The following is a 24,534-nucleotide window of genomic DNA, read 5'->3' as shown; positions in this document are numbered from 1 at the left end:
CTGGGTATCCGCGGGGCGCACGTGTGCCCAGAGGGGCGTGGTGCGTGCTCAGAGTGAGGTCTTCCATCGTCCCCTCTGCCTGTTCCCTGAGAGCCACCACCAGGGCCTGGAGGGACACCGTTCCAACACGTGATCTCGCTACGAGGCACGGGGACATCGTCCAGCGACAGAGCTGGACGCCGCGGAAGGGACGGGCCATGAGCAGGGCCCCAGACCCACCAGCAAGGGTCGGGGTTGCACCTGGTCCGGCCCCAAACCCCTCAGCCAAGGGCTGGAGCCCCCTCCCGGCTGGTCTCATGTGTTCGGAGCAGCGGGGGGCGGGGGGGAGGCGCTTCAAAACGTGGACGGACGTCCTGGACGTGACTGGGGTCCATGTCAAGCTACGTCTCCGCCGGCGTCTCCTCACCTCCGGGCCCCGCGCCGGGCCCTGCCCAGCCCCGCCGCGCTCCGGCCCTCAGGCCTCCTGCGGGGCCGCCGCCTCCACGCTGTCCGCGGGGCTCGGGGCCGGGCCCTGCCCCGCGACGGTCCCGCTGATGTTGCGGACGGCGCCGTAGGTCTGCTGCAGCTGTGGGGACAGAGCTGTTCTCTCCGAGGCCATGCCGTTCAGAATCCGGGGCACGTAGGGCTGCCGACAGAGGGGGGCGTTAGTGCTCGGCTGGGGCGGGCACGAGACGCTGCACCCCGATCCTCCTTCACTGTCCCCCCTCCTCCCAGCCGGAGGGGGCCCAATGCTCATGGGGGACACATAAAGAAACAACACCAAGCCCTGGCTGGTGTGGCTCAGTGGGTAGAGCGTCGGCCTGCAGACTGAAGGGTCCCGGGGACATGCCCAGGCTGCGGGTTCGATCCCCAGTGCGGGGCGTGCAGGAGGCAGCTGATCCATGATTCTCTCTCATCGTCAATGTTTCTATCTCTCTCCCTCTCCCTTCCTCTCTGAAATCAATAAAAAAAAAAGAAAAGAAAAGAAATAGCCAAAACCGGTTTGGCTCAGTGGATAGAGCGTCGGCCTGCGGACTGAAGGGTCCCAGGTTCGATTCCGGTCAAGGGCATGTACCTTGGTTGCGGGCACATCCCCAGTAGAGGGTGTGCAGGAGGCAGCTGATCGATGATTCTCTCTCATCGATGTTTCTAACTCTCTATCCCTCTCTCTTCCTCTCTGTAAAAAAAATTAATAAAATATATTTAAAAAAAAGAAAAAAGAAAGGAAGAACATTAATTTAGGACATCAGGACCCAACACGTGCCAACTGCAGAGTTTCCGAGAAGCCAGAGCAAAACAGAAAATGCCGTCAACTGCACGGTTCTCACGATCACCAGGAAGGAGGACACACGCCCGCCATTCCTCAGAGGAAACGGCGGTTCCCGGCGCGGGATCCCCGGGGATGTCCCGCGTCACACTGGACACGGAACCGCACAGGATAGGCCTAGGAGCTGCCAGTGGGACCCTGGAGAGCGAATCCGTGGTGGCTACTTCCCTTCCCCGTCCCCGACCCCGCGGCACAGCCCTGCTCTGCTCTGCCCCTCCCCAGACCCAGGCTGACAACGAGGGATTTCCTGCCTTGGCCGGTGTGCTCAGTGGTTAGAGCGTCGGCCTTCCCATTTGAGGGTCGCAGGTTCGATTCCCGATCGAGGGCAGGTACCTGGGTTTCAGGCTCCTTCCCTGTCCCTCACCCCCATCCGTTCGGTCGGGGTTCTTGCGGGAGGCAACCAATCGACGTGTCTGTCTCACATCGATGTTTCCCTCCCCCTCCCTCCCCCCTTCTCCCTTTCCCTCTCTCTAAAAATCAATGGAAAAAAATATGCTAGGATGAGAACTAAAAAAAAAAAAAGAAAGAAATAAAAAGGCATGAGGGCCGTCCATCATCCATCTGCCCCGCCTCCTCCCGGGTCTGGCGGGCACAGCCACAGGTGTGTCTCTGGGGCAGGCGTCTCCCCAGAACCTTCCCTGGGGCCGCTCCAAAGACAGACACTGATAAGAGGGCCTGGCACCTGGGAGGCAGCCGCTGGAAAGAACAGAGCTGAGAGGGGCCGCTGCCCCCCGTCCCCCTCTCCCCGCCCTGTCAGGGGGCAGTGGTCACGGCTCTGGGGTCCCGTGTCCCAGCCCCATCCAGGAGCAGGCAGACCCAGAAGGAAAGGAAAGCGTCTCGCCGGTGCCCGCACGCAGCAGGAACTCCACGGGGAGCCGGTCTGGGCAGCGTGGGGGACCCACCGGGCAGGGGCTGCTGGAACGCTGGGGATCGGCTTCACCAAACCACAGGGCCCGGCAAGGGAGCCGGCTCTCCAGGCATTAAATATGCAGAGGAGGAAAGTGAGCCGGAAGCCGACACCCGAGGGGATGGGCGCACATCCCAGCAAAACAAACTCTCGCCTCCTCTCGTGGGGGATGCGGCTGCACAGACCCAAGTTACAGCCCCAGAGGCCCCTGGGACGCCGTCTCAGGTGACATGAATCCAGCCACCTGCCCCACGACACGGGATCGAGGGGCTTCCTTCTTAACGAGATGACGGGAGGGTGCCTGCCGGGCCCACGGGGCGGGGCTGGGTCCTGGGGAGCGCCGTGACTTACTGTGTACGGAGGGGGCACGTGGGCCAGGGCCTCGCTCCCTTTGTCAGCGGCCGACTCCTCCATCTGCAGGGAACAGCAGAAACTTTCCACGATTAGCAACAATGATCGTCCCGAACAACACCCTCCCAACAGGCCGACTATGAACACCCAGAATATCGGTGCCAGCTGGCTCCGGGCTCCCAGCGTCAGCCCCAGGGGGCATGGGGCGGGGGGCAGGGAGCAGGGGAGGGGGTGGGGAGGGAAGGCTCACATTGCACCCAGCTACCCATGCCTTTCGGGGGGAGGGGGGGTCAGTAAAAACCTGGGGAAGGTTGTTGATGTGTGAGAGGGAGGAGGAGGGGTGGAGGGTGGACCCACATCTCCGCCCAGGTCCTGGCTGGGTGGGGCGATGGGGTGGCGCCCTTTACCTTGTAGTTCAGAGGGCTGAGGTGCTTGAAGCAGCCGAAACAGGTGTAGCCCAGGCAGACCAGGATGGTGAGCAGCAGGACCAGGAAGTTAAACAGGGTGGCGGGGGCCGTCAGACCTGGGGACAGAGGGATGCGGCCTTAGAGGAGGAGGGAGAGAGGGCTGCCATTGACCCTCACCCTGCTGAGGAGGGGCCCACACCTGGGCAGGTGACCTCTCTCTGGGGCAGAAAATCCGCCCTCAAGCAGCTGGGACCCCCGGTGAGGGCATCTGCCAGCTTCCCGCTGGGTCAGGTCCTTGCAGCCTCTTGTGCGGGTGAGGCAGGTGGAGGCCCCCAGCAGACTCGGGCAGGCACACATCTCTCCTGCCTTTTCCTTTTTCCCAAGAGCGTTGGTTTTTCCCTCCGCCACGTCCCCAGGTGAGGTGTGAGGGGTCTGGACCCGCCTCCCCGTCCCCCACGGCAGATGAAGGGACCATCCCCTCTCAGCTGCCTGGGGCGGTCCACCTGGCCTTCACCCGTTACACTCAGCTGGGGCTAGCTCAGGTGGTCCAGCTGCACCCAGCCAGCCCTCACCCCGGGGGCCACATTCTGATTGGACACCCAGCCAGCCCTCACCCTGGGTGCCACATTCTGATTGGATAACCAGCCAGTCCTCACCCTAGGTGCCACATTCTGATTGGACACCCAGCCAGCCCTCACCTCGGGGGCCACATTCTGATTGGATACCCAGCCAGCCCTCCCTGGGGGCCACATTCTGATTGGACACCCAGCCAGCCCTCACCCCGGGGGCCACATTCTGATTGGACACCCAGCCAGCCCTCACCCTGGGTGCCACATTCTGATTGGACACCCAGCCAGTCCTCACCCTAGGTGCCACATTCTGATTGGACACCCAGCTAGTCCTCCCTGGGGGCCACATTCTGATTGGACACCCAGCCAACCTTCACCCTGGGTGCCACATTCTGATTGGACACCCAGCCAGCCCTCCCTGGGGGCCACATTCTGATTGGACACCCAGCCAACCTTCACCCTGGGGGCCACATTCTGATTGGACACCCAGCCAACCTTCACCCTGGGGGCCACATTCTGATTGGACACCCAGCTAGCCCTCCCTGGGTGCCACATTCTGATTGGACACCCAGCCAGCCCTCCCTGGGGGCCACATTCTGATTGGATACCCAACCAGCCCTCACCCCGGGGGCCACATTCTGATTGGACACCCAGCCAGCCCTCCCTGGGGGCCACATTCTGATTGGACACCCAGCCAACCTTCACCCTGGGTGCCACATTCTGATTGGACACCCAGCCAAGCCCTAACCCCGGGGGGATTTGATTGGATGTGTATGGGAATGTAAGACTGGGGGACAATTCTGATGGGACACCCAGCCAGCCCTCCCTGGGGGCCACATTCTGATTGGACACCCAGCCAACCTTCACCCTGGGGGACACATTCTGATGGGATACCCAGCCAGCCCTCCCTGGGGCCACATTCTGATGGGACACCCAGCCAGCCCTCCCTGGGGGCCACATTCTGATGGGACACCCAGCCAGCCCTCCCTGGGGGCCACATTCTGATTGGACACCCAGCCAGCCCTCCCTGGGGGCCACATTCTGATTGGACACCCAGCCAGCCCTCCCTGGGGGCCACATTCTGATGGGACACCCAGCCAGCCCTCCCTGGAGGCCACATTCTGATTGGACACCCAGCCAGCCCTCCCTGGGGGCCACATTCTGATTGGACACCCAGCCAGCCCTCCCTGGGGCCACACTGGGTCAGAAGGGGCCTCACCCAGGCGCAGGAAGGAGAAGAAGAAGAGCCAGAAGAGGCACAGGATGGGGGCGGCCAAGGCCTGGTTCACGGCCGCGAAGTGGATCCTCTTCTCCAGCTTGGCAGGGAGGTAGGCAAAGTAGAGGTTGTGCCGGTCCACCATGTGCTTGAGCAGGATGTAGATGAGGCCTGCAGAGGGGGGCTGTGAGCGGGGGCCCGGCGTGGCCACAGGGGCGGCTGTACATGGAACCCCAGGAACCAGAGGGGGGCAAAATGCATATCCTGGCTGCCAGTGTTCCTGGTCTCTCCCCTCCCTCCTCCCCCTCCCCTCCCCCTCCCCTCCTCCCCCTCCCCTCTTCCCTCTCCCCTCCCCGTTCCTGACTCCAGGAGTGGAAGTGTCTGTGACTCGGGGCCCACTGAAATTCCAGCATCGTTTTGGGGAAAGAGACTACTTTACACGCACAGACCCCCTCACACTGAGCACCCCCAGACCCCTCAATGCTCCCACCCTCCTTTCCTTCTCCCACCCAAGTGACCTCCTGCCCTGGGCCAATGGATGCTCAAGGGTCTTAAGGGGCATCATACTGCCTTTTATGTCAGGTTCTTCGACACTTTTTGGTTTTGCTTTTTTAAAAAATATGTTTTTATTGATTTCAGAGAGGAAAGGAGAGGGAGAGAGAGAGAGGAACATCAACGATTAGAGAGAATCGTGGATCGGCTGCCTCCTGCATGCCCCACCCTGGGGATCAAGCCCACAACCCAGGCCTGTGCCCTGACCGGGAATCGAACCGTGGCCTCCTGGTTCATAGGTCGACGCTCAACCACTGAGCCCCACTGGCCGGGCTGGTTTTGCTTTGTTTTGAGAGAGTAATCCTATACTTTAAAAATAGTACAGGAGAGCCAACAGGGAAAACTCCCACTTCCTCCTCCCCCCAGCCTCAGCTCGCACTGCCAACCGTCTCCTGGTGCTGGGTTTCCTTCTAGAGCCTTCCGCCTGTCGGCCCGTTCCCGATGTTTTATTTTAGTTGCCAGACCCTGGCCTTTAACGTCGAACCGTTCCACGTTCGAATCCTGACTCTACCCGTCACAGACAAGCATCGAGTGCTTCGTCTGTGAGGGGGACAGAAGCAAGGCCTGGCTGGTCGGATTGTGATCCCCCATGGCGGGTGTGAAGGTGACGGCCAGAGGGACAGCACGCACGAGAACCTCGATCGTTACCGCCTTAGTGTGTTCAAGAACCCGCCAGGAATAGAGTGGTCAGCCCAGCTGGTGTGGCTCAGTGGTTGAGCATCAACCTATGAACCAGGAGGTCACTGGTTCGATTCCCGGTCAGGGCACGTGCCTCAGGTTGCAGACTTGATCCCCAGTAGGGGGCTTGCAAGAGGCAGCCGATCAATGATTCCTTCATCATGGATGTTTCTATCTCCCTCTCCCTCTCCCTTCTTCTCTCCAAAATCAATAAAAACATATTTCTTAAAAAAAATAGGAGTGAAGTGGTCAGCTGGCGGAGAAGCTCAGACCAGAAGTACTGAGTGAGGCCACAGTTTGGAAGGCCAGGGGAAGGAATTCACGAGAAGTGAATTAAATTTGGTGGCACCCGTGGCTCCTTCACAGGGTGCGGCTCTTGTGGCTTCAAGAGGTCCTCTGTTTGTGGGGCCCCAGAATGCCCCGTGACGGCTGTCTTGGGGTGCCTGGTGGAGTCAGCCACCCACCCACCCTGGACCGGCCTCAGGGCCACTCACCGAACGGCGCGATGATGGGGCAGGTGATGCTGTAGGCCATGATGACGGAGAAGACGCACAGCATCCACGCGTACATGGCTCCGAACTCGAACTCGAAGGCCTGGTTCTGGGAGGAGGAGGAGGAGGAGGAAGAGAGGGAGGAGGAGGAGGAGGAGGAAGAGGAGGAGGAGGAGGAGAAGGAGGATGAGGAGGAGGAGATGAGGTACTGCCAGGCCTGCTCGGCCCCAAGCCCCTCAGATGGCTCCCGGTGGTGAGGGCAAACCGGGTGAGAAGGACTTTGGAAATGGGAGACTCACAGCTCCCCCACCTCGAGGTCCTTTTTCTTTTTAAAAAAAAATATTTTTTTAAATTGATTTCAGAGAAGAAGGGAGAGGAGAGATAACAACATCAATGGTGAGAATCATGGATCAGCTGCCTCCTGCACGCCCCCTTCTGGGGATCAAGCCGACAACCTGGGCATGTGCCGTGCCGGGGAATTGAACCGTGACCTCCTGGTTCATAGGTCAATGCTCAACCACTGAGCCACACCGGCCGGGCGTGAGGTCCTTTCCTCCCTCCACAAGCCTTCTCCAGCTTCACTTCGCGCACGCCCAGACCTCCACGGCGCAGTGCCTCATGCTTCCCTAGGGTCACCTCTGTCTTCATCGTGTCTCCCCAGCAGGCCCCCGAGCCCCCGGAGGGCCGTGACCCCTACGGACTCTGGCATCAGACGCCACGTCAGCTCTGCCCGTTCCGGCGTGCGTCCTGGGCTCCTAACCTGCCTGGGCTTAGGCTGTGCGTTTGCCAGGTAAGGCCCCAGCAGGGCCCGTCTCAGAGGGTTCTGTCCTCTCAGGGTGCCCACGGGCAAAGGAGAGTAAGAGAACCCACGTTACCCATGTGGGGGACAGTGCCAATGCCCCAAACGCCTTTGACAACTGTGATCATCTTAAGGGCTTGTGCACATGGATGCCCCCAAATATGTGACATGCTGGTGTGTGTGTGTGTGTGTGTGTGTGTGTGTGTGTGTGTGTAAGACCGGTTAAAATGTGAAAATCCAGTCGAAACCGGTTTGGCTCAGTGGATAGAGCGTCGGCCTGCGGACTGAAAGGTCCCAGGTTCGATTCTGGTCAAGGATATGTACCTTGTTTGCGGGCACATCCCCAGTGGGGGGTGTGCAAGAGGCAGCTGATCGATGTTTCTAACTCTATCCCTCTCTCTTCCTCTCTGTAAAAAATTAATAAAATATATTTTTTAAAAAAATGTGAAAATCCAGCTCTAGCTGGTGTGGTTCAGTGTACAGAGTGTCGGCCTGCAGACTGAAAGGTCCCAGGTTCGATTCCGGTCAAGGGCATGTACCTGGGTTGCGGGCACATCCCCAGTAGGGGGTGTTCAAGAGGCAGCTGATCGATGTTTCTCTCTCATTGATGTTTCTCTCTCTCCCTCTCCTTTCCTCTCTATAAAAAAATCAATAAAATATACTTCGAAAATAAATAAACAAAAATAAAAAGTGAAAACCCAGCCCTAGCTGGCATGGCTCAGTGGACAGAGCGTCGGCCTGCGGACTGAAGGGTCCCTGGTTCGACTCCAGTCAAGGGCACATGCCCAGGTTGCAGGCTCGATCCCCAGTAGAGGGCGTGCAGGAGGCAGCGGATCAATGATTCTCTCTCATCATTGATGCTTCTCTCTTACTCTCCCTCTCCCTTCCCCGAAAAATCAATTAAAAAAAAAATTTTTTTTAATGTAAAAATCCACACTCTCTCCTCCAGCCGGTGAGTCGGAGCGGACGGAGGTTTATGAAGACCTGTCCCTGGCAAGCAGGGCCTGGCCCTCCGCCCCCACAGGCGGCCTGGGCCCCGGTGAAAGGCACGTGGCAAAGTGCCCGGCACTGAGCAGGCGGCTGGGGAAGAGCCGAGTGGGGCAGCTCAAGGGTGTGTGTGTGGGGGGGAGCCGTGCCGCCCTCCGCGCCAGCCCGCACCTGCTTGACGTTCCTGCGGTCGGCGGTGGTCTTGGCCATGACCATGCGGAAGGTGTAGAGGATGAGGCCGGGCAGCCGCAGCAGCTCCATGCCGGTGCCGATGAAGGCCGAGGCGATGACGTAGTTCACGAAGAAGGCGCCCTGGTCCGGCAGGAAGACGCACCTGGGGACCCAGGCGGGGCGGGGGCCGAGTCAGACGAGCCGGGGCCCGAGGCCCCGGCAGGTGCCTGTGCAGCACCCACGTGTGCCAGGCACTGTGCCAGGCGCTGAGAGCGAAACAAAGCCCCTGCCCCTGCCCTGCCCTCACGGAGCTCACATCCCAGCGGGGGGGGCACCCACAGACACGCAAACACACGGATGCCGCGTGTGCGGGTGCGAGGAGAGAGCGGGCGGCGATGTTCCCGTGCTCGGCGGGCGTCAGAGAGCCTTCCCGAGAAGGGGATGTGCAGACAAGGTGGAGAGGGAGGGCCGCCCTGGCCGGTGTGGCTCAGTGGATAGAGCGTCGGCCTGCGGACCCAAGGGTCCCGGGTTTGATTCCGGTCAAGGGCATGTGCTTCGGCTGCAGGCTCCTCCCCGGCCCGGGCCCTGGTTGGGGCTCGTGCAGGAGGCAACCAATCGATGTGCTTCTCTCACATCGATGTTTCTGTCTTTCCCTCTCTCTTCCACTCTCTCCAAAAAAAAAAAAAAAACTATGGAAAAATATCCTCGGGTGAGGATTACAAAAAATATAATAGTAATAATTCACCCCTTACATGGTGATGGAAAACAAATAAAAGATAAAAAAAAGGAAATTGCAGCCAGCCTCACTATAAATATCTCTTTGGGAAAATCCGTCATGGGCCTAAGAGCCTATTTCAGGACCTAAAGTCCAATGCAGTAGGGGCTGAGGTCACGTCCCAGCTGCATCTCTTAACTCGCTGGGTAGCCTTGGGCAAGTTATTCAACATCTCGGGGCCTCAGTCTCCTCATCTGTAAAATGGGGACAACGACAGGACCCACTCCTCAGTGGCTGTGGAGGTGACACGAGACCCAGAACCCAGCATGCGGCGCGGTGCCTTCTTAAGTCATAAGCATCACTGCTGAGTGGGTGGGGTGCGAGCTGGGAATACGAACAAGGACCCACATCAGCCATCAGCTGAGCTCCGTTCTCCTGGCAAAGGTAACCCACAGCCCCGACAGTCGTTCTGGCTGCAACGTTAATTATTCCTCCCCCTCCTGCCCCCCGGCACCACGGGGGCCCAGCACCTCCTTCTCCCCGGCGGCTCAGGTCTCGGTAAGTAAGTCTCAGAGACAGAATGAGGCTGCGACTAATTGAGTCTCGGCCTAAAAAAGTGAACCGCATGTTTTGCACACAAACTGGGCCAGCTCCCCCGGTGCGGCCGAAGGCTCTGCCCCGCCTCCCCAGCAGGAACCGGGTCGGGGAGCCGGGAAGAGGCCCAGGCCCTGTGGTCTCCGGGAGGAAGTGGCCTGTTCCGACACGGGGACCACCCTCCCCGCAGGGCAGCCCGAGCCCCGTGGGGCATGTACTCGGGGCCGTGGCTCCGTCACCTCCTCGCGGCCGATACTCACTCCAGCCTGATGGAGGTGTCCGGGGAGGATTTGTCAAAGAGCCACCGGAAGAAAAAGTCCAGGCTGCAAGACAAACAGATCCCGTCAGAACCCACTTCCAACCGCCTCGCGATCACAGCACAGACGTCCCTTTTCTTCTTCTTCTAAAGACAGGCCGTTGCCAAAACCGGTTTGGCTCAGTGGATAGAGCGTCAGCCTTCGGACTGAGAGGTCCCAGGTTCGATTCCGGTCAAGGGCATGTACCTTGGTTTCGGGCACATCCCCAGTAGGGGGTGTGCAGGAGGCAGCTGATGGATGTTTCTCTCTCATCGATGTTTCTAACTCTCTATCCCTCTCCCTTCCTCTCTGTAAAAAATCAATAAAATATATATTTAAGATAAATAAATAAATAAAAATAAAGACAGGCCACATCTCCAGAGCCACACATGTCCTTCAAAATGCCGCTGACACCTGGCCGGTGTGGCTCAGTGGATAGAGCGTCGGCCTATGCAGACTCAAGGGTCACGGGTTCGATTCTGGTCAAGGGCACATGCCCGGGCTGCAGGCTCCATCCCCAGTACGGGGCGTGCAGGAGGCAGCCGATCAATGATTCCCTCTCATCACTGATCTTTCTTTTTTTTTTTTTTTTAAATATATTTTATTGATTTTTCACAGAGAGGAAGAGAGAGGGATAGACAGTTAGAAACATCGATGAGAGAGAAACATCGATCAGCTGCCTCTTGCACACCCCCTACTGGGGATGTGCCCGCAGCCCAGGTACATGCCCTTGACTGGAATCGAACCTGGGACCCTTGAGTCCGCAGGCCGACGCTCTATCCACTGAACCACACCGGTTTCGGCATCACTGATCTTTCTATCGCTTTCTTCTGTTCCCTTCCTCTCTGAAATCAATAAAAATTTTAAAAATAAATAATTAAAAAAAATAAATAAAATGCCGCTTACTACCGTGTGACGTACCAGGGCCTACTGTACCAGAAACTTCCTACCCGGAGAGAAACCAAGCCAGGATCAGACCCTCCCCCTAAGAGGACAGCCCTCGTGATAAATCTGTTTTCAAACGTAGAGAGATCCTGCCTCCAGGAGAATCAATGAGCAGCCCAATTGCCCTCCAAGAGCGTGTGACAGGCTTCCATGTTGTCAGGAATACGCATCCACTCCAAAACCATTTCCAGCCCAGCTGGTGTGGCTCAGTGGTTGAGAGCATCGGCCTATGAACCAGGAGGTCATAGTTCGAGTCCCAGGCAGGGCACATGCCAGGGTTGCAGGCATGATCCCCAGCAGGGGGCGTGCAGGAGGCAGCCACCAATGAGTCTCTCTCCCTCTGCCTTCCTCTCTGAAATCAATAAAAACGTTAAATATATATATACATAAAAATAAAGTGAGAAACAAGCATAATTATACATATATTTTTTAAAAGTTTCCATTCTCCGGGGGGCACGGTCCTCTCCAGCTACGACCCTGGTTCTGAATGGCGAGCAGGCGGCGGCCCCGTGTACCTGGTGAGGCCGAGGGAGGGCAGGATCAGCACCATGAAGATCAGGAAGATGTAGACCTTGGTCACCATGATCCGGTTTTCCCCGGACCTGCAGGAAGTCAGGAGTGAGCACTCCCAGGCCCCGTTGTCTCCGGGGCCCCCAGGAGGCCGTGTGCCCGCTGCCCTAGGGCACGGGGGCCAGCGCCCCCCGCACTCACTTGGTCCAGTGAGACTCCAGCAGCGTGGAGTAGTAGACAATGGTCGGCAGCAGGGCGGAGAAGGACCACAGGAGGAGGGTGGGGAAGAACTGGCTGATGACTGGGTCCTGGAAAACAAGGCCCCCCAGCAAGGAGGGTTGGGGCATGGGGGGGGGGGGGGCGGGCGGTGAGACCACGACCTACTGGCATGGCGGCTCAGTGAACTCCGGGGCTGGGGTTTGGTCCTCCTGGCCCCCCCAGAACCAACGCCGTCCCTGGTACAGGGGCCCCCACCCTTCCCCGCACCAGCCCTCCTGGGACGGGCCTTGCAGAACGGTCACTACTCACATTCAGCGCGTGGATGGGTTTGGTGACGTTGAACTTGTCCATGGTGGAGAGGATGATGGAGGGGGTGGTCAGAAAAAACAGCACCACGAAGAGCACAAAGTTGATGCCCAGCCACTGGAGCCACCAGCGGGCGCCCTGGACGGAGAGGTTCTTCCTACGGAGGAGAGGACACGGGCCCCGGAGGCTCAGCTCCCAGGACCCGGCCACCAACCCTACCAACAGCGCCCGTGGCTCGGGGGGGGTGGGGTCAGAAAGCCCACGTGAGTCAAGCCAGGGGCTCTGGCGTGGGGCTCATTTCGACCTGGGCGTACAGACGAGGTCTCTGCACCGACCTTCAGCCGCTGGAAGGTCAAATGTTGGGGCCCTAGGAGCTCAGAGGAGATACAAGTTATTCCCCGCTAACTGTCGAACGGATGATATGTTAATATCTATAGAGAGATAGATACTATTATGAAAATTAATTTCAACTCTTTTCTTTTTACTCTTTTAACCTTTTGCACTCGGATGTCGAGTGTGACTCGACACGGTTAGCATCGGCAGCAGCTCGTATGTCGAATTGTATTGAATGTATCAATAATTTGAAATATAGCCGGGACCGGTTTGGTTCAGTGGATAGAGCGTCGGTCTGCGGACTGGAGGGTCCCAGGTTCGATTCCGGTCGGGGGCATGTACATTGGTTGCGGGCACATCCCCGGTGGGGGTTGTGCAGGAGGCAGCTGGTCGATGTTTCTCTCTCGTCGATGTTTCTAGCTCTCTATCCCTCTCCCTTCCTCTCTGTAAAAAATCAATAAAATATATTTTTAAAAAAAGAAAAAAAAAAATTTGAAATATAAAAAAATCCAAATAAACAAGTTTGTATGAAAAGAAACTCCAGTTTTTTATTCTACTGCCGCGCTTTGTAAAATCTGGGGTATTTAAAAAATTAAACCCCGAGTAGAATAAAGGAACCGAGAAAAAAGCAAGCGAGTACAATGGGTTCATGTGCCCCAGGCGAACGAAGCAGGTGACACTTGACCTCAGGCTGCCCTGTCCGAGACAGCAGCCACGAGACACGTGTGGCTCCTGAGCACTGGGCTGTGGCCCCGGCGGCCGGGGGGCTCACCAGCAGATGTCCTCGGGGTAGGTGGCGAAGGTGACTGTCCACTGGGAGATGCAGAGCTCTCTGCTGCAGGAGGACGGCTGGGGCTCCCCTTTGCACCTCAGGCCCTGGCACTTGCAGGCGTTGAAGTCCTTCAGGATGCTGCGGGGAAGGCAGACGTGCCAGGGCCCAGGCCACCCGGGGCCGGGCACACGTCCAGCACACGGGGCCGGGATAGACTGGGACTTGGCTTTATTACTATGGATTTATTATTATTGATGCAGGACCCTGGCTTTATTACTATGGATTTATTATTATAATTAACTAGAGGCCCGCTGCACGAAGATTCGTGCAAGAATGGGCCTTCCTTCACCTGGCTGCTGGCACCGCCTTCGCTCCGGCCCGGAGACACCTTTCTGCCTTCCCACGCTGCCCAGAGGCCTGGAGTGGCTGGGGCAGGGCAGAACACCTGCGTCCCACCCCCGGCCACTTGGTGCCTGTGTATGCAAATTAACCCACCATCTTTGTTGGGTTAATTTGCATACTCTCTCCTGATTGGCTGGTGGGCGTCGCAAAGGTACGGTCAATTAGCATCTTACTCTTTTATTAGTGTAGATGCTATGAGAGAGACAACATGCATGGCATGCTATCTGGCGGGTTTTGTTTAATCCTCAGAACAGCCCTGCAAGCCAAGGATTATTATTCCTATTTTACAGATAAAGAAACTGAGGCTCTCTAATCAGGTTCTACGTCCCATCTGTCTAGCTCCAGTTCCCATGCTGTTTGCACTGCCCCCCTCCATCCCCCGCCGGGATCCTGCTGCCAGTGGCTTCACCCTTCAAGGCTCTCGCTTACTCCCCAGGCCCCAGAGTCGCTATCAGACCACAGTACAAGAGGCGTCTCCCATTCTGATCCAAGATTTCCCTCCCTCAGACCCCACCTCAACCCTTGCCAGCTCCTCCTCTTTCCCCCTTTGTCTCCCATAAAGTGCCCATCTCTTGACCCCACCCCTCTGCGGCTCCCAAGGCTCGGGGACGCCGAGGCTCCAGGCACGGGTGGGCTTTATGAGCCAGACCGCAGGCAGGCCGAGGTGCGTTATGCAAACGCCCTCCCCGGGGCCAGGCTGCCTGCAGCAGTGAGCACCCCGAGTGCCCATTTGTAGGAAGATGGGGAGCCCATGCACAGAAGCAGGATCTGGGGTGCAGAGCGGCTATCTGAAGGAGGGTGGCATCCATCCCGCTGGCAGGATGCTGGGACGCAGAGCCGATGGACCCCTGGGGCAGCTGGTGCGAGCCCCGCAGCCGGGTAAGGCCACATCCACGAGAGGGTCTCAGCTAGAGTCACCCGAGCCCCCTGTCCCACAGGCACCAGGCTGGGCCCCCCGGGGGGTAAGCGTGTTGGTGCCTCCCGAGCCAGACCTGGGGAGGCAGATGGGCACGCCACCGGCAGACCCCAGCGATGTGACTCGGCGGTATCATCTCTCCCCGAGAGGGCCAGGGGGCGTCTGGACGGGGGCCAGGGGGCCAGCCCGGGGTGGGGCGGGGCACTCACTAGGTGGCCATGGACTTCTCCTGGAAGGTGACGAAGGCCATGCCCAGGGGCTGGAACTGGACCCTGGACTCCTCCTCCGTGATCCTCTCCGTCAGCCGGTCCTTCAGGCCCGTGTAGTAAGCGATGGCGTCCTCCTGCCAGAGGACACGTCCCGGTGAGGCCGTGGCCCCGTGCGGGTGGCCGGGGCCCCCAGCGCCCGCGCCCGCGCCCGGGGGGCGGGGCCTCACCCGCTCACAGCCCTGCACTTCGAAGCAGCAGAACTGGCCGCAGGGCTTGGGGTTGATGAGGGTCCGCTGGCCCGTCTTCGCCTGCAGGTTAGTGTAGTAGCTCAGGCTCTTCTCCGTCTTCTTCCTGCAGGTGGAGGTCGGGGGGAGGGGCCTCAGACCCACCCTCCTGCAGCACGGACCCCGCATCCTCCGCTCAGCCTCAGTCACCCAGAGCGGGGAGCCCAGCCTCTGAACAACTGGAGGCCAGCAAGGAGGGAGGGTGGGCATCTCCGGGGGGAAGGGTCAGAAGGCGCACGCCCGCTCACCCGCACACACCTGCTTCCCCCACACACACACGTGCATGCACACCCGCTCACCTGGGCATGCCTGCTCCCCCCACACACACACACGTGCACTCACACCCACTCACCTGCGCATGCCTGCTTCCCCCACACACACACGTGCATGCACACCCGCTCACCTGGGCATGCCTGCTCCCCCCACACACACACACGTGCACGCACACCCACTCACCCACGCACACCTGCTTCCCACACACACACACGTGCACGCACACCCGGTCACCTGCGCATGCCTGCTTCCCCCCACACACACACGTGCACTCACACCCACTCACCTGCGCATGCCTGCTTCCCCACACACACACACATGCATGCACACCCGCTCACCCATGCACGCCTGCTTCCCCCCACACACACACATGCATGCACACCCGCTCACCCATGCACACCTGCTTCCCACACACACACACGTGCACGCACACCCGCTCACCCATGCACGCCTGCTTCCCCCCACACACACACATGCTCTCCTGTGCACAACCGCTTCCCCGTGCATGCACGCCCACTTACACACACACACGTGCACACATACCCGCTCACCCACGCAAAACCGCTTCCCCGTGCGTGCACACCCACTTACACACACACACACACACACACACACACACACACACGTGCAGGCACCCCCGTACCTCTCCTTGCACAGGTAGATCAGCTTGGCCACGTTGTAGCACAGCTGGACCTCCACCACCTCGCACGTGGGATACGCGTCCCTGCGCCCAGGGCGGGCCGGAGGCAAAGGGCGGCATTGGAAAAGGAACCCCAGGCAGGCGGGACCCCCATCTCCCAGGGCCGCAGAGCAATCTCCCTGCCCATCCCGGGCCAGCAGGGCCTTTGGAGGACACAAGGCGCTCACCCCGGCGCCCGCCCACGGGACCGGGTGGTCCCACCGGCCCTGCTCACCGGAAGTGGCTCTCCACCGCGTCCTTCGTGGCAAGTCTGGGGAGTCCTGTGACGAACAGCGTCCGCCTCACCTGCCGGGGAAACACGCGGAGAGAAGGGTCAGCAGGACGAGCCGTGGCCGGGGCCCTGGGCGCTCCTCCTGGCCGGCAGAGCCCGGAAGGGCGCCTTCCTCCCGGCTACACAAAGCGCATTTCCCAAGCACCGCCACGCACCCCCCTGGCATGACCGGGGACCGAGGAAGACCCGGGAGGGGGGCGGGACTCAGGTGGGGCCACACAGCAGCTCAGCGGAGGGCCAGGCCTGCAGCGAAGTCACCGAAACAGAATCGTATTCAGAATCGGAACTGCAAGTTCACAGCCCACAAATCTAAGGGCTAGTTGGCCCTTAAGCCCTAAATCCTAAAACGACCTACCCAGGAAACAAGGTGTTAAAGGGAATACCAGGCCCTGGCCGGGGGGGTGGGGGGGAGGGGCGGGGGGGCTCGGTGGGTTGGAGCATCGTCCTGGGCACCAGAAGGTAGTGGGTTCGATTCCAAGTCAGGCACATGCCTCGGCGGCGGGTCTGATCCCAGGTCGGGGTTCGTTGTATGAGAGGCAACCAATCGGTGTTTCTTTCTCACATTCATGTTTCTCTCTTTCTCTCTCTCTCTCTCTCTAAAAAAAAAAAATTAATTAATAAACGTCCTAGCCAAACCTGCTCAGTGGATAGAGCATCCGCCCGGGGACTGAAGGGTCCCGGGTTCGATTCCAGTCAAGGGCGCATGCCCAGGTTGCAGGCTCGATCCCCGGCCTTGGACGGGACACGTGCGGGAGGCAACCCATCGATGCGTCTCTCTCACATTGATGTTTCTCTCTCTCTCTCCCCCCACTTCCACTCTCTCTAAAAATCAATGGAAAATCAGGTGAAGATTAACAACAACAAACCAATACACATATCCCCTGGTGATGATTAAAAAAAAAAAAAAAAAGACAAAGCCAACGTTGAGTTCCGACATGCAGGCCGGGTCCCAGAGGGCCCTCCTGACGCTCCCTGCTGTCATGCCAGGGGACCGAGCAGGGGGTGCCATTCCTCTCCGCGCCCCCTCCCCAGCCCCTGCCCACCCCCCCACCCCCACCCCAGCCTCACTCACCAGGCTCTCATCCTTGTACTTGATGGACTGGGTGTGGTGCCGCATGAAGCCCAGGGTGAGGAACAGGTAGATGACGGCGAAGACGGTGTGCAGCCAGAGCAGGTCGTTGCTGCGGGGACACCGTCTGCGATCAGCGGGGGGGAGGGGAGAGGGAGGGGAGGGGGGGACCCCAGGCAGGGCGGGGGCGCAAGGCCTCGGCTACCTTATGAGGCTGGGGGGCCAGCCCCCCCTTAAAGCCCCTTCCTGGCAAATGAGCCCTCGACGCAGGGCCCCCCCCCAGGTTTCCTACAGCCCCTCAAAACAGCAGCTGCTAACGGGGTGTCCGTGCCCAGAGCCCAGCCACACGCTGGCTGCAAGGGGGCTTCGGGGCATCAGTCCGCCCACGTGGGGCTCCAGATCCCGCCCTCTCCCTGGCCTCGCCCGTCGGCACCCTCAGACCCGTCCACCCCCACTCACTCGGTCTGTAGGTTTGCTATCGTCGTCCTCCCAAAACTGTAGGCGTCTTTCTCTGCGGAGAAGCACAGGGCCTCAGCGCCAGGGCCGCCCCAGCCAGCCTCGGGGAGTGCGGCTCGGAAGGGCCGGGGCACAGAGCCGTCCAGTCTTCCCAGAGTCACCCCGACAAGGCTCTGCTTTAGCCCCCGAGGCTCCCCGGCAACTTCTCAACCCGTCACGGGGGTCGAGTCACAACCTGCCTTCGTCTGGCTGTGAGGTTTTGGTGGCTTTTCTTGGGAAGTCTGGACCCATCCTCAGCTGTTCCCAGAACCAGGGCGGGGAATCCCGGGGCGCAAGGAGTGGGGTCGTGGTGGCATCCGGGGGGCTAGCTTCCGGCGGCCGCTTGGAAATAGAATTCCGGGCTCTGGTTTTGACGCTGAGTGGGGGCAGGGAGATGTCAAATACCCTTGGGAGCCCCCGGGTCTATAAATCTTGGGGTTTTTTCCTCCTCCTCCTACTTAGAACCACAAGTGGATATTAGGTTTGGGGTGGATTTTTTTCTGGATTTTTAATCAGATGGAAAGGTCCAGAAAGCCACCAAGACTTTCTCACATCTGAGCGTGAGCGTGACTCCCCCACAGTGAGCCCCTTTCCTGAGGCCTGCGCCCCACACAGATAAAGAAAACAGCCTGGACGGCGTGGCTCAGGGGTTGAGCGTTGACCTATGAACCAAGAGGTCATGGTTCGATTCCCAGTCAAGGGCACATGCCCAGGTTGTGGGCTCGATCCCCAGTAGGAGGCGTGCAGGAGGCAGCCGATCCATGATTCTCTCTCATCATGGATGTTTCTAGCTCTCTCTCCCTCTCCCTTCCTCTCTGACATCAATAAAATATATTTTTAAAAAAAGAAGAACAGTTACCCAGCAGGTTGCCCGAGAGGTTGACGGGCAGGATGACGCACAGGGACGAGAAGCTGACCACCGCCAGCAGGAAGATGATGTGCCTCTGGAAGGACAGGTAGTGGATGGCGTCCTCCCCGCACCACTCCAGGATCTGGTCGTCGCTGCTCAAGACACAGGCAGGGACCGTGATGAGCAGCAGCCCCGGGCCGGCCCTCGGGGCCTCGCACAAAGGGTCACCTTTGATACACCACGTCTTAATTCATTTGAATTACCCAGAGCAGGTCATTCATCCTCGGCACCTTTCTTATAATTGGGGAAACTGAGGCCCAGAGAAAGGGACTTAGCCGATGTCCTGAAACTGCCATATTCCACCAATTCTACGATGTCCTCCTCCTATTTCCATGAGCATAGCTGATGGCGGCTCACTGGGCAGCGTTTTCCCATTCTTAGTGCCGTCTCAGATCATGTGCATCTCACGACAATCTGACGGCCCACAGGTGGCACCCAGACTCACATCCCAGCCCCGTCCACCGCACTGGAGGTGACGGGCCAGCTCAGACCACCCAGCACCTCTTTTAGGATTTCTCGCCACAGGCTCCACGTTTTTGAAATAAAAACAAACAAACACTTTTAACCCAATGAGCTGACTGCATCGAGCGATCACTGGTTCTCCACTTCTCACCAGTTTAAAGACACGTAGAACTGTCTAGAAGAGCTTCCACCCAACTAGATCCTCGTTAACTACTGAGGAGATAGGATTCCCGCCTGAAGCACAGTTACTTGGCTGGTGCAGGAACTGCCTGGGACTCCTTTGTTCTCAGCCCCCACGTACGGCTTTGAACCTGAACTGAAGGAAGTACCTAAGAGGCCCTATCTCAAGGTCAGGCCTCTGGGCCCTTTCCTCCTTATTGGCCAAACACTCACACACACACACACACATGCACACACACACACACACACACACACCTGCCCACGCTGTACTCACTTCAGACGGAAGATCGCAGTGAGCCAGGGGCAGCATCCCTGGAAACAAAGAGATCGGGAATTAGCTTCGAGCGTGTCTGTCTTTGGGAGCAGATGTAACCATTGTCTTTGACATTAATAACGAGCTAACCTTCTTCTGTATAAAAACAGCACTTTTGCCCCAAATTCAGCAAGCTACCCCTTGTCCCGAACGTGACAGAGTCCGCATGCTCCCAATCCTTCCCAATATGCACTACAGGCTTGGAATTCTTCCTTCCTTTCTTTTTTATAAATGATTTCAGAGAGGAAGGAAGAGGGAGAGAGAGAGAGAAACATCAATGATGAGAGAGAATCATTGATCAGCTGCCTTCTGCACACCCCACCCTGGGGATTGAGCCTGCAACCCCGGGCACGTGCCCCCTGATTGGCATTGAACCCAGAACTGTTTAGTTCACAGGCCGACGCTCTATTCACTGAGCCAAGCCAGCTGGGGTGTATGCTTGGAATTCTTGCAAAACCCTCTCAAATTTGACAATCTGTGGGGTTACACCGGTTCCGGGGTCAAATCATGAAACTTGAATCAACAGCTGATGAAACCTCAGGCCCGCTCTGGAGAAACGGCGGTGGGTTCCTGTTTGTTTCAAAACAGCCGAGTGAGACGTGGGACAAAAGCTTGGAGGGGGACGTAGAGAAGGAAAAGGTGTCTGCAGGTCTGATCGTCCACGGATACTCCCCGAAGCGGGACGGTTACCCAGCGTGACTTGTCTTTGTTCGAAGACAAATATTTGTTCATCCTTCACTTGACAATGACTGAACAGCTCCTACTGGGCGTCAGGTGATGGGGCATAGCACTGGGTGAGACAAGGCCCCTGCTCACATGTGGCCCACAGACTAGCAGGCAAGTCGACCATTAACCGGCCCTGGCCGATGTGACTCAGTTGGATGAGCGTCACCCCGTGCGCCGGAAGGTTGCCGGTTCGACTCCCAGTCAGGGCACATGCCTGGGTTGCGGGCTCAATCCCCAGTCGGGTGCGTACAGGAGGCAGCTGATCTCACATCAATGTTTCTCCCTCCCCCCCTCTCTCTCTCTCTCTCAAAATTAATTAAAAGATTTTTCTTAAAAAATAATCATGATAACTGACTGTCACACAAAGCCGTAAGCATGGTAACAGAGACGCGTGCTAGGACCCCATGCGGATCCTGTAGCCCTCTGTCTGAGAGGCAACCAGATCTCACGATCCTGGGTCCCCCAGCTGCACCCCCCGCCCCCGCCACGTGGTATGTACCAAGTCCAGGGGACTGTCAGTGCAGAGAAGAGCTCTGACCCCCACTTGCCACGGGGACAGGAGCACCGCTGCCCTCGCCCCGCCGATCCATCGCCGCCGGCCTCCCCTGCCCGCCACGCGCCCCGCCGGCCACAGCCACAGCCACAGCCACAGCCACAGCCGTCCCCGAGACACTGACCAGATCACTTTCAAAATCGTGTGGCCCTTGGGAGGAAGACGACGATGACAATCTCTGGAACCTGGACTCACTAGAAGCACAAAAGGGAAAATAATTCTTTTTAAAAACCTGAAAACTCATCCCCAGGACCCTGCTGCCTCACAGAGCTCAGGGCCAAAGCGACTGGCCCTCAATGACCGGGGCAAACCCTAACTCGCCCTGTGAGAAACACAGACACGGGCAGTGGCCACGTCTAGGGACGCGAGACAGGACACTGCGATGCGTGGCTATAACGTGGGTCACGACACCCTTGGCTCCCAGCACGAGGACTGGTTTACCTAAAGTGACTTCAAAATGTGGCCTGTTGCCCTGGCCGGTGTGGCTCAGTGGATGGAGCGTCGGCCTGTGGACTGAAGGGTCCCAGGTTCGATTCCGGTCAAGGGCATGTACCTTGGTTGCGGGCACATCCCCAGTGGGAGGTGTGCAGGAGGCAGCTGATCGATGTTTCTCTCTCATCAATGTTTCTAACTCTCTATCCCTCTCCCTTCCTCTGTAAAAAAAATCAATAAAATATATATATTATATATATTTTTTAAATGTGGCCTGTTTGCAAGGTATTTCCCAACAGAGCAGACAACCCTTGGCATAAACACTGTATTTTATCAACTCTAAGACACCACTGGGGTCAGGGTCATAATTATGAACCAGGAAGAAAGAAAAAAATGCTACCAATGAAACTATAACTACCAATGATGATAAGCTGCCTTCCGATTTCAGAGACAAGAAAAGGCCAAAATGTGCATTTTAAAGTTGCTAAACTCTGGCATTTTAATATAGTTTTATTGATTTCAGAGCGTAAGGGAGGGAGAGAGAGAGAGAGAGAGAGAGAAACATCCATGATGAGAGAGAATCATTGATTGGCTGCCTCCTGCACACCCCCTGCTGCGGATCGAGCCTGCAACCCGGGCATGTGCCCTTGACCGGAATCAAACCCGGAACCCTTCAGTCCACAGGCCGACGCTCTACCCACTGAGCCACACCGGCTAGGGCTGAACTCCGGGATTTTATATCGTGGCATTTTAGTCAGATCCTTTCTTCTGAGTAACGTGCAAAAACACCCGTGCGCTGTGAGCTGTTTGCATTTTTGCTTCTGTTTCCCTACTCCTGGCTCTGCCCTCCTACTCCTAAAGGCCTAAGTCACAGTGGTCGGCAAACTGCGGCTTGAGAGCCACATGCGGCTCTTTGGCCCCTTGAGTGTGGCTCTTCCACAAAATACCACGGCCTGGGCGAGTCTATTTTGAAGAAGTGGCGTTAGAAGAAGTTCAAGTTTTAAAAATGTGGCTCTCCAAAGAAATTTCAATCGTTGTCCTGTTGATGTTTGGCTCTGTGGACTGATGAGTTTGCCGACCACTGGCCTAAGACACCGTGGAACCTCACTTTGGACTATCTCACTGGGCCTTCCCGGTAAGCCTGCAGGGAAGAGAGTGCAGGAGGAAACCCCCCAAAAAGTTTAGGGACCTGACCAAGATCACACAGCCAGGGGGCTGGCCAGGCCCGCTGATTCCCAAGAGCTGTACTGTGTTGTGGCATTCAGCCCCTCCTCGGGGTGCATGTCCCCAAAAGCATCCGATATCCCAACAGGCTCCGACTCAGCTGAAGCAAGGGGCCCCCCAACCTCACCCCAACACTAACACCCTCGGGCTTTTGCAAATGCCAGAGACTGTGGGGAAGGAGGTGCATTTACACACACCCCCCTCGGCCCTCCCACAAAGACCACGTTTCCCCACGGGGCAGCCTGCGGAGCGGGCGGAGGGTCTGCCTGCTGATGGCAGGGCAGGCGCTGGGCGGGCAGCCTGGGCCAGCCAGCGCTTCCCAGTCACTTCCCACTGACGCCAGGACTGGGGTGGGGTGGCGGGGGGGGGGGTGGCAGCCAGCTGGCTCTGGGAATTCAGGTGCCCGTCCGTCCGGGGGATGTGAGCCGAGAGCCTTCCGAGCCTGCGGTGCGGAACAGGCTCGCCCGGGGCCGGCTGAGTCAGGGCCATCGGCCAGCACGAGGCCAGGAGGAGGTCAGGGGCCGTTCGCTCAGCCACGGCCCTGCAGCCCTGCGTAGCCAGCCCAGCCCTGAGCGAATGCACTGCGGCAGAGGCACGAGAACACATCCCGGGCGGGACGGAACACGGGCGTCCTCCTCCTGCTGGTTCCGAAGCCCCGATGACCTGAAGGAGCACCGTGTCCTCCGGAGCCCGAAGCCAGCAAGGCTGGTGGCCACCGCCGGGCCGAGGCCTGGAGGAGACCTGGGCGCGGGGCCTCGGCTTTCCCACGGGGCTGACCTCACGGGCCTGGGCCGCGGACCAGACAGACGGCGTCTGGTACCGGCCGGGCGGATGGACACGGTGAACGTGATGTGGTTCCAGCATCGTGGGTGGGTCCTGCCTGCTGGGCTTCCCAAGCCTCCAGCCCATCCCAGTCTCTCTCTCTCTCTCTCTCTCTCTCTCTCTCTCTCTCCCTCTCTCTCCCTCTCTCTCTCTCTCTCTCTCTCTCTCTCTCTCTCCCTCCCTTTCTCTCTCTCTCTCTCTCTCCCCTCTCTCTCTCTCTCTCTCTCTCTCTCTCTCTCTCTCACACACACACACACACACACACACACACACACACTGAGATTCTAGGTCATATGACTCCCTTACCTGCCCACTTCCGACACCAGGGCAATGCGTCCATAATCCCAGAATCTTCTCCGTATGATGGAGAACACCAATATTAAAAACTAAAAGTAGAAGAAAAAAGAAGAAACCAAGTGAAAGCACCTCGGGTGGCCTGTAATGAGAGGAGGCAGCGAGCGGTCTGAGGGGCAAAGCCCACCTGCCTGGCCTCAGCGGGGAGAGAAGGGGACCCTAGCCCAGAGAGGGCCCCGAGCTGCCCGGAGCCACTCAGCTCAAGGCCGTGATGCTTTGCTCACACACACACCCTCACCCCAGGTCCTGCCACTTGTTCCCAAGTCACGAAGGCTGGCAACGCTGAGCTGAGCTTGCCCTGGCGCCCCCCTAGCCAAGCACGCTGGCCTGGCCTTGGCCATCAAGGCGGCATCGGCAGCCATGGCCTCCCTCGGCCTGAGCTGTCTCCAGCGGCTCCTGAGCAGGGAGGTCTGGCCTCCCAGCAGCCCTGGGGAGCAGCTTAACTTTTCTTCTTCACTTTACATGGAATTTCCTTTTTTTTTAATCTATTTTTTTATTGATTTCACAGAGGAAAGGAGAGGGAGGGAGAGAGAAACATCCATGATGAGAGAGCATCACTGACTGGCTGCCTCCTGCACGCCCCCTACTGGGGGGTATGGGTATGCGTCCTGACTGGGATTCGAACCGTGACCTCCTGGTTCATAGGTCTCTCTCATCATGAATGTTTCTCTCTCTCTCCCTCCCTTTCCCTTCCTATCTGAAATCAATAAAAATAGATTTTAAAAAAAAACACTACCCCCCCCCCCCAGCACACTCCCCTGGACAGCAACTCGCTCTTCTCAACCTACCCTGTTCCAAACATACCCGCCTGCCCG

At 58.2% G+C, this 24,534-nt stretch overlaps 1 protein-coding gene across 2 annotated transcripts in view; it reads right to left on the bottom strand.

The window, feature by feature from the left end:
* Positions 1 to 382: 382 nt before the first annotated feature.
* TMEM63A (transmembrane protein 63A) overlaps positions 383 to 24,534 on the bottom strand; it is a 30,837-nt gene continuing 6,685 nt past the window's right edge. For both annotated transcript variants that reach the window (XM_054713105.1, XM_054713106.1), the window contains exons 4-24: positions 23,672 to 23,751; positions 21,012 to 21,081; positions 19,570 to 19,607; positions 18,603 to 18,745; positions 17,708 to 17,759; positions 17,252 to 17,360; positions 16,123 to 16,193; positions 15,852 to 15,932; positions 14,879 to 15,002; positions 14,652 to 14,785; positions 13,125 to 13,262; positions 12,023 to 12,176; positions 11,696 to 11,802; positions 11,500 to 11,586; positions 10,004 to 10,066; positions 8,435 to 8,597; positions 6,481 to 6,586; positions 4,760 to 4,927; positions 2,972 to 3,087; positions 2,565 to 2,627; positions 383 to 625 (exon numbers count right to left, since the gene is read on the bottom strand). In XM_054713105.1, coding sequence (XP_054569080.1) covers positions 455 to 625; positions 2,565 to 2,627; positions 2,972 to 3,087; positions 4,760 to 4,927; positions 6,481 to 6,586; positions 8,435 to 8,597; positions 10,004 to 10,066; positions 11,500 to 11,586; positions 11,696 to 11,802; positions 12,023 to 12,176; positions 13,125 to 13,262; positions 14,652 to 14,785; positions 14,879 to 15,002; positions 15,852 to 15,932; positions 16,123 to 16,193; positions 17,252 to 17,360; positions 17,708 to 17,759; positions 18,603 to 18,745; positions 19,570 to 19,607; positions 21,012 to 21,081; positions 23,672 to 23,751 — 2,238 coding nt within the window. In that variant the 3' untranslated portion in view covers positions 383 to 454. The remainder of the gene's footprint in view (positions 626 to 2,564; positions 2,628 to 2,971; positions 3,088 to 4,759; positions 4,928 to 6,480; positions 6,587 to 8,434; positions 8,598 to 10,003; positions 10,067 to 11,499; positions 11,587 to 11,695; positions 11,803 to 12,022; positions 12,177 to 13,124; positions 13,263 to 14,651; positions 14,786 to 14,878; positions 15,003 to 15,851; positions 15,933 to 16,122; positions 16,194 to 17,251; positions 17,361 to 17,707; positions 17,760 to 18,602; positions 18,746 to 19,569; positions 19,608 to 21,011; positions 21,082 to 23,671; positions 23,752 to 24,534) is intronic.

Source organism: Eptesicus fuscus, chromosome 24, assembly GCF_027574615.1.
Source record: "Eptesicus fuscus isolate TK198812 chromosome 24, DD_ASM_mEF_20220401, whole genome shotgun sequence".
Taxonomy (NCBI): domain Eukaryota; kingdom Metazoa; phylum Chordata; class Mammalia; order Chiroptera; family Vespertilionidae; genus Eptesicus; species Eptesicus fuscus.
Note: the sequence above shows the minus strand (reverse complement) of the source record. Positions and strands in the feature narration are given on the sequence as shown.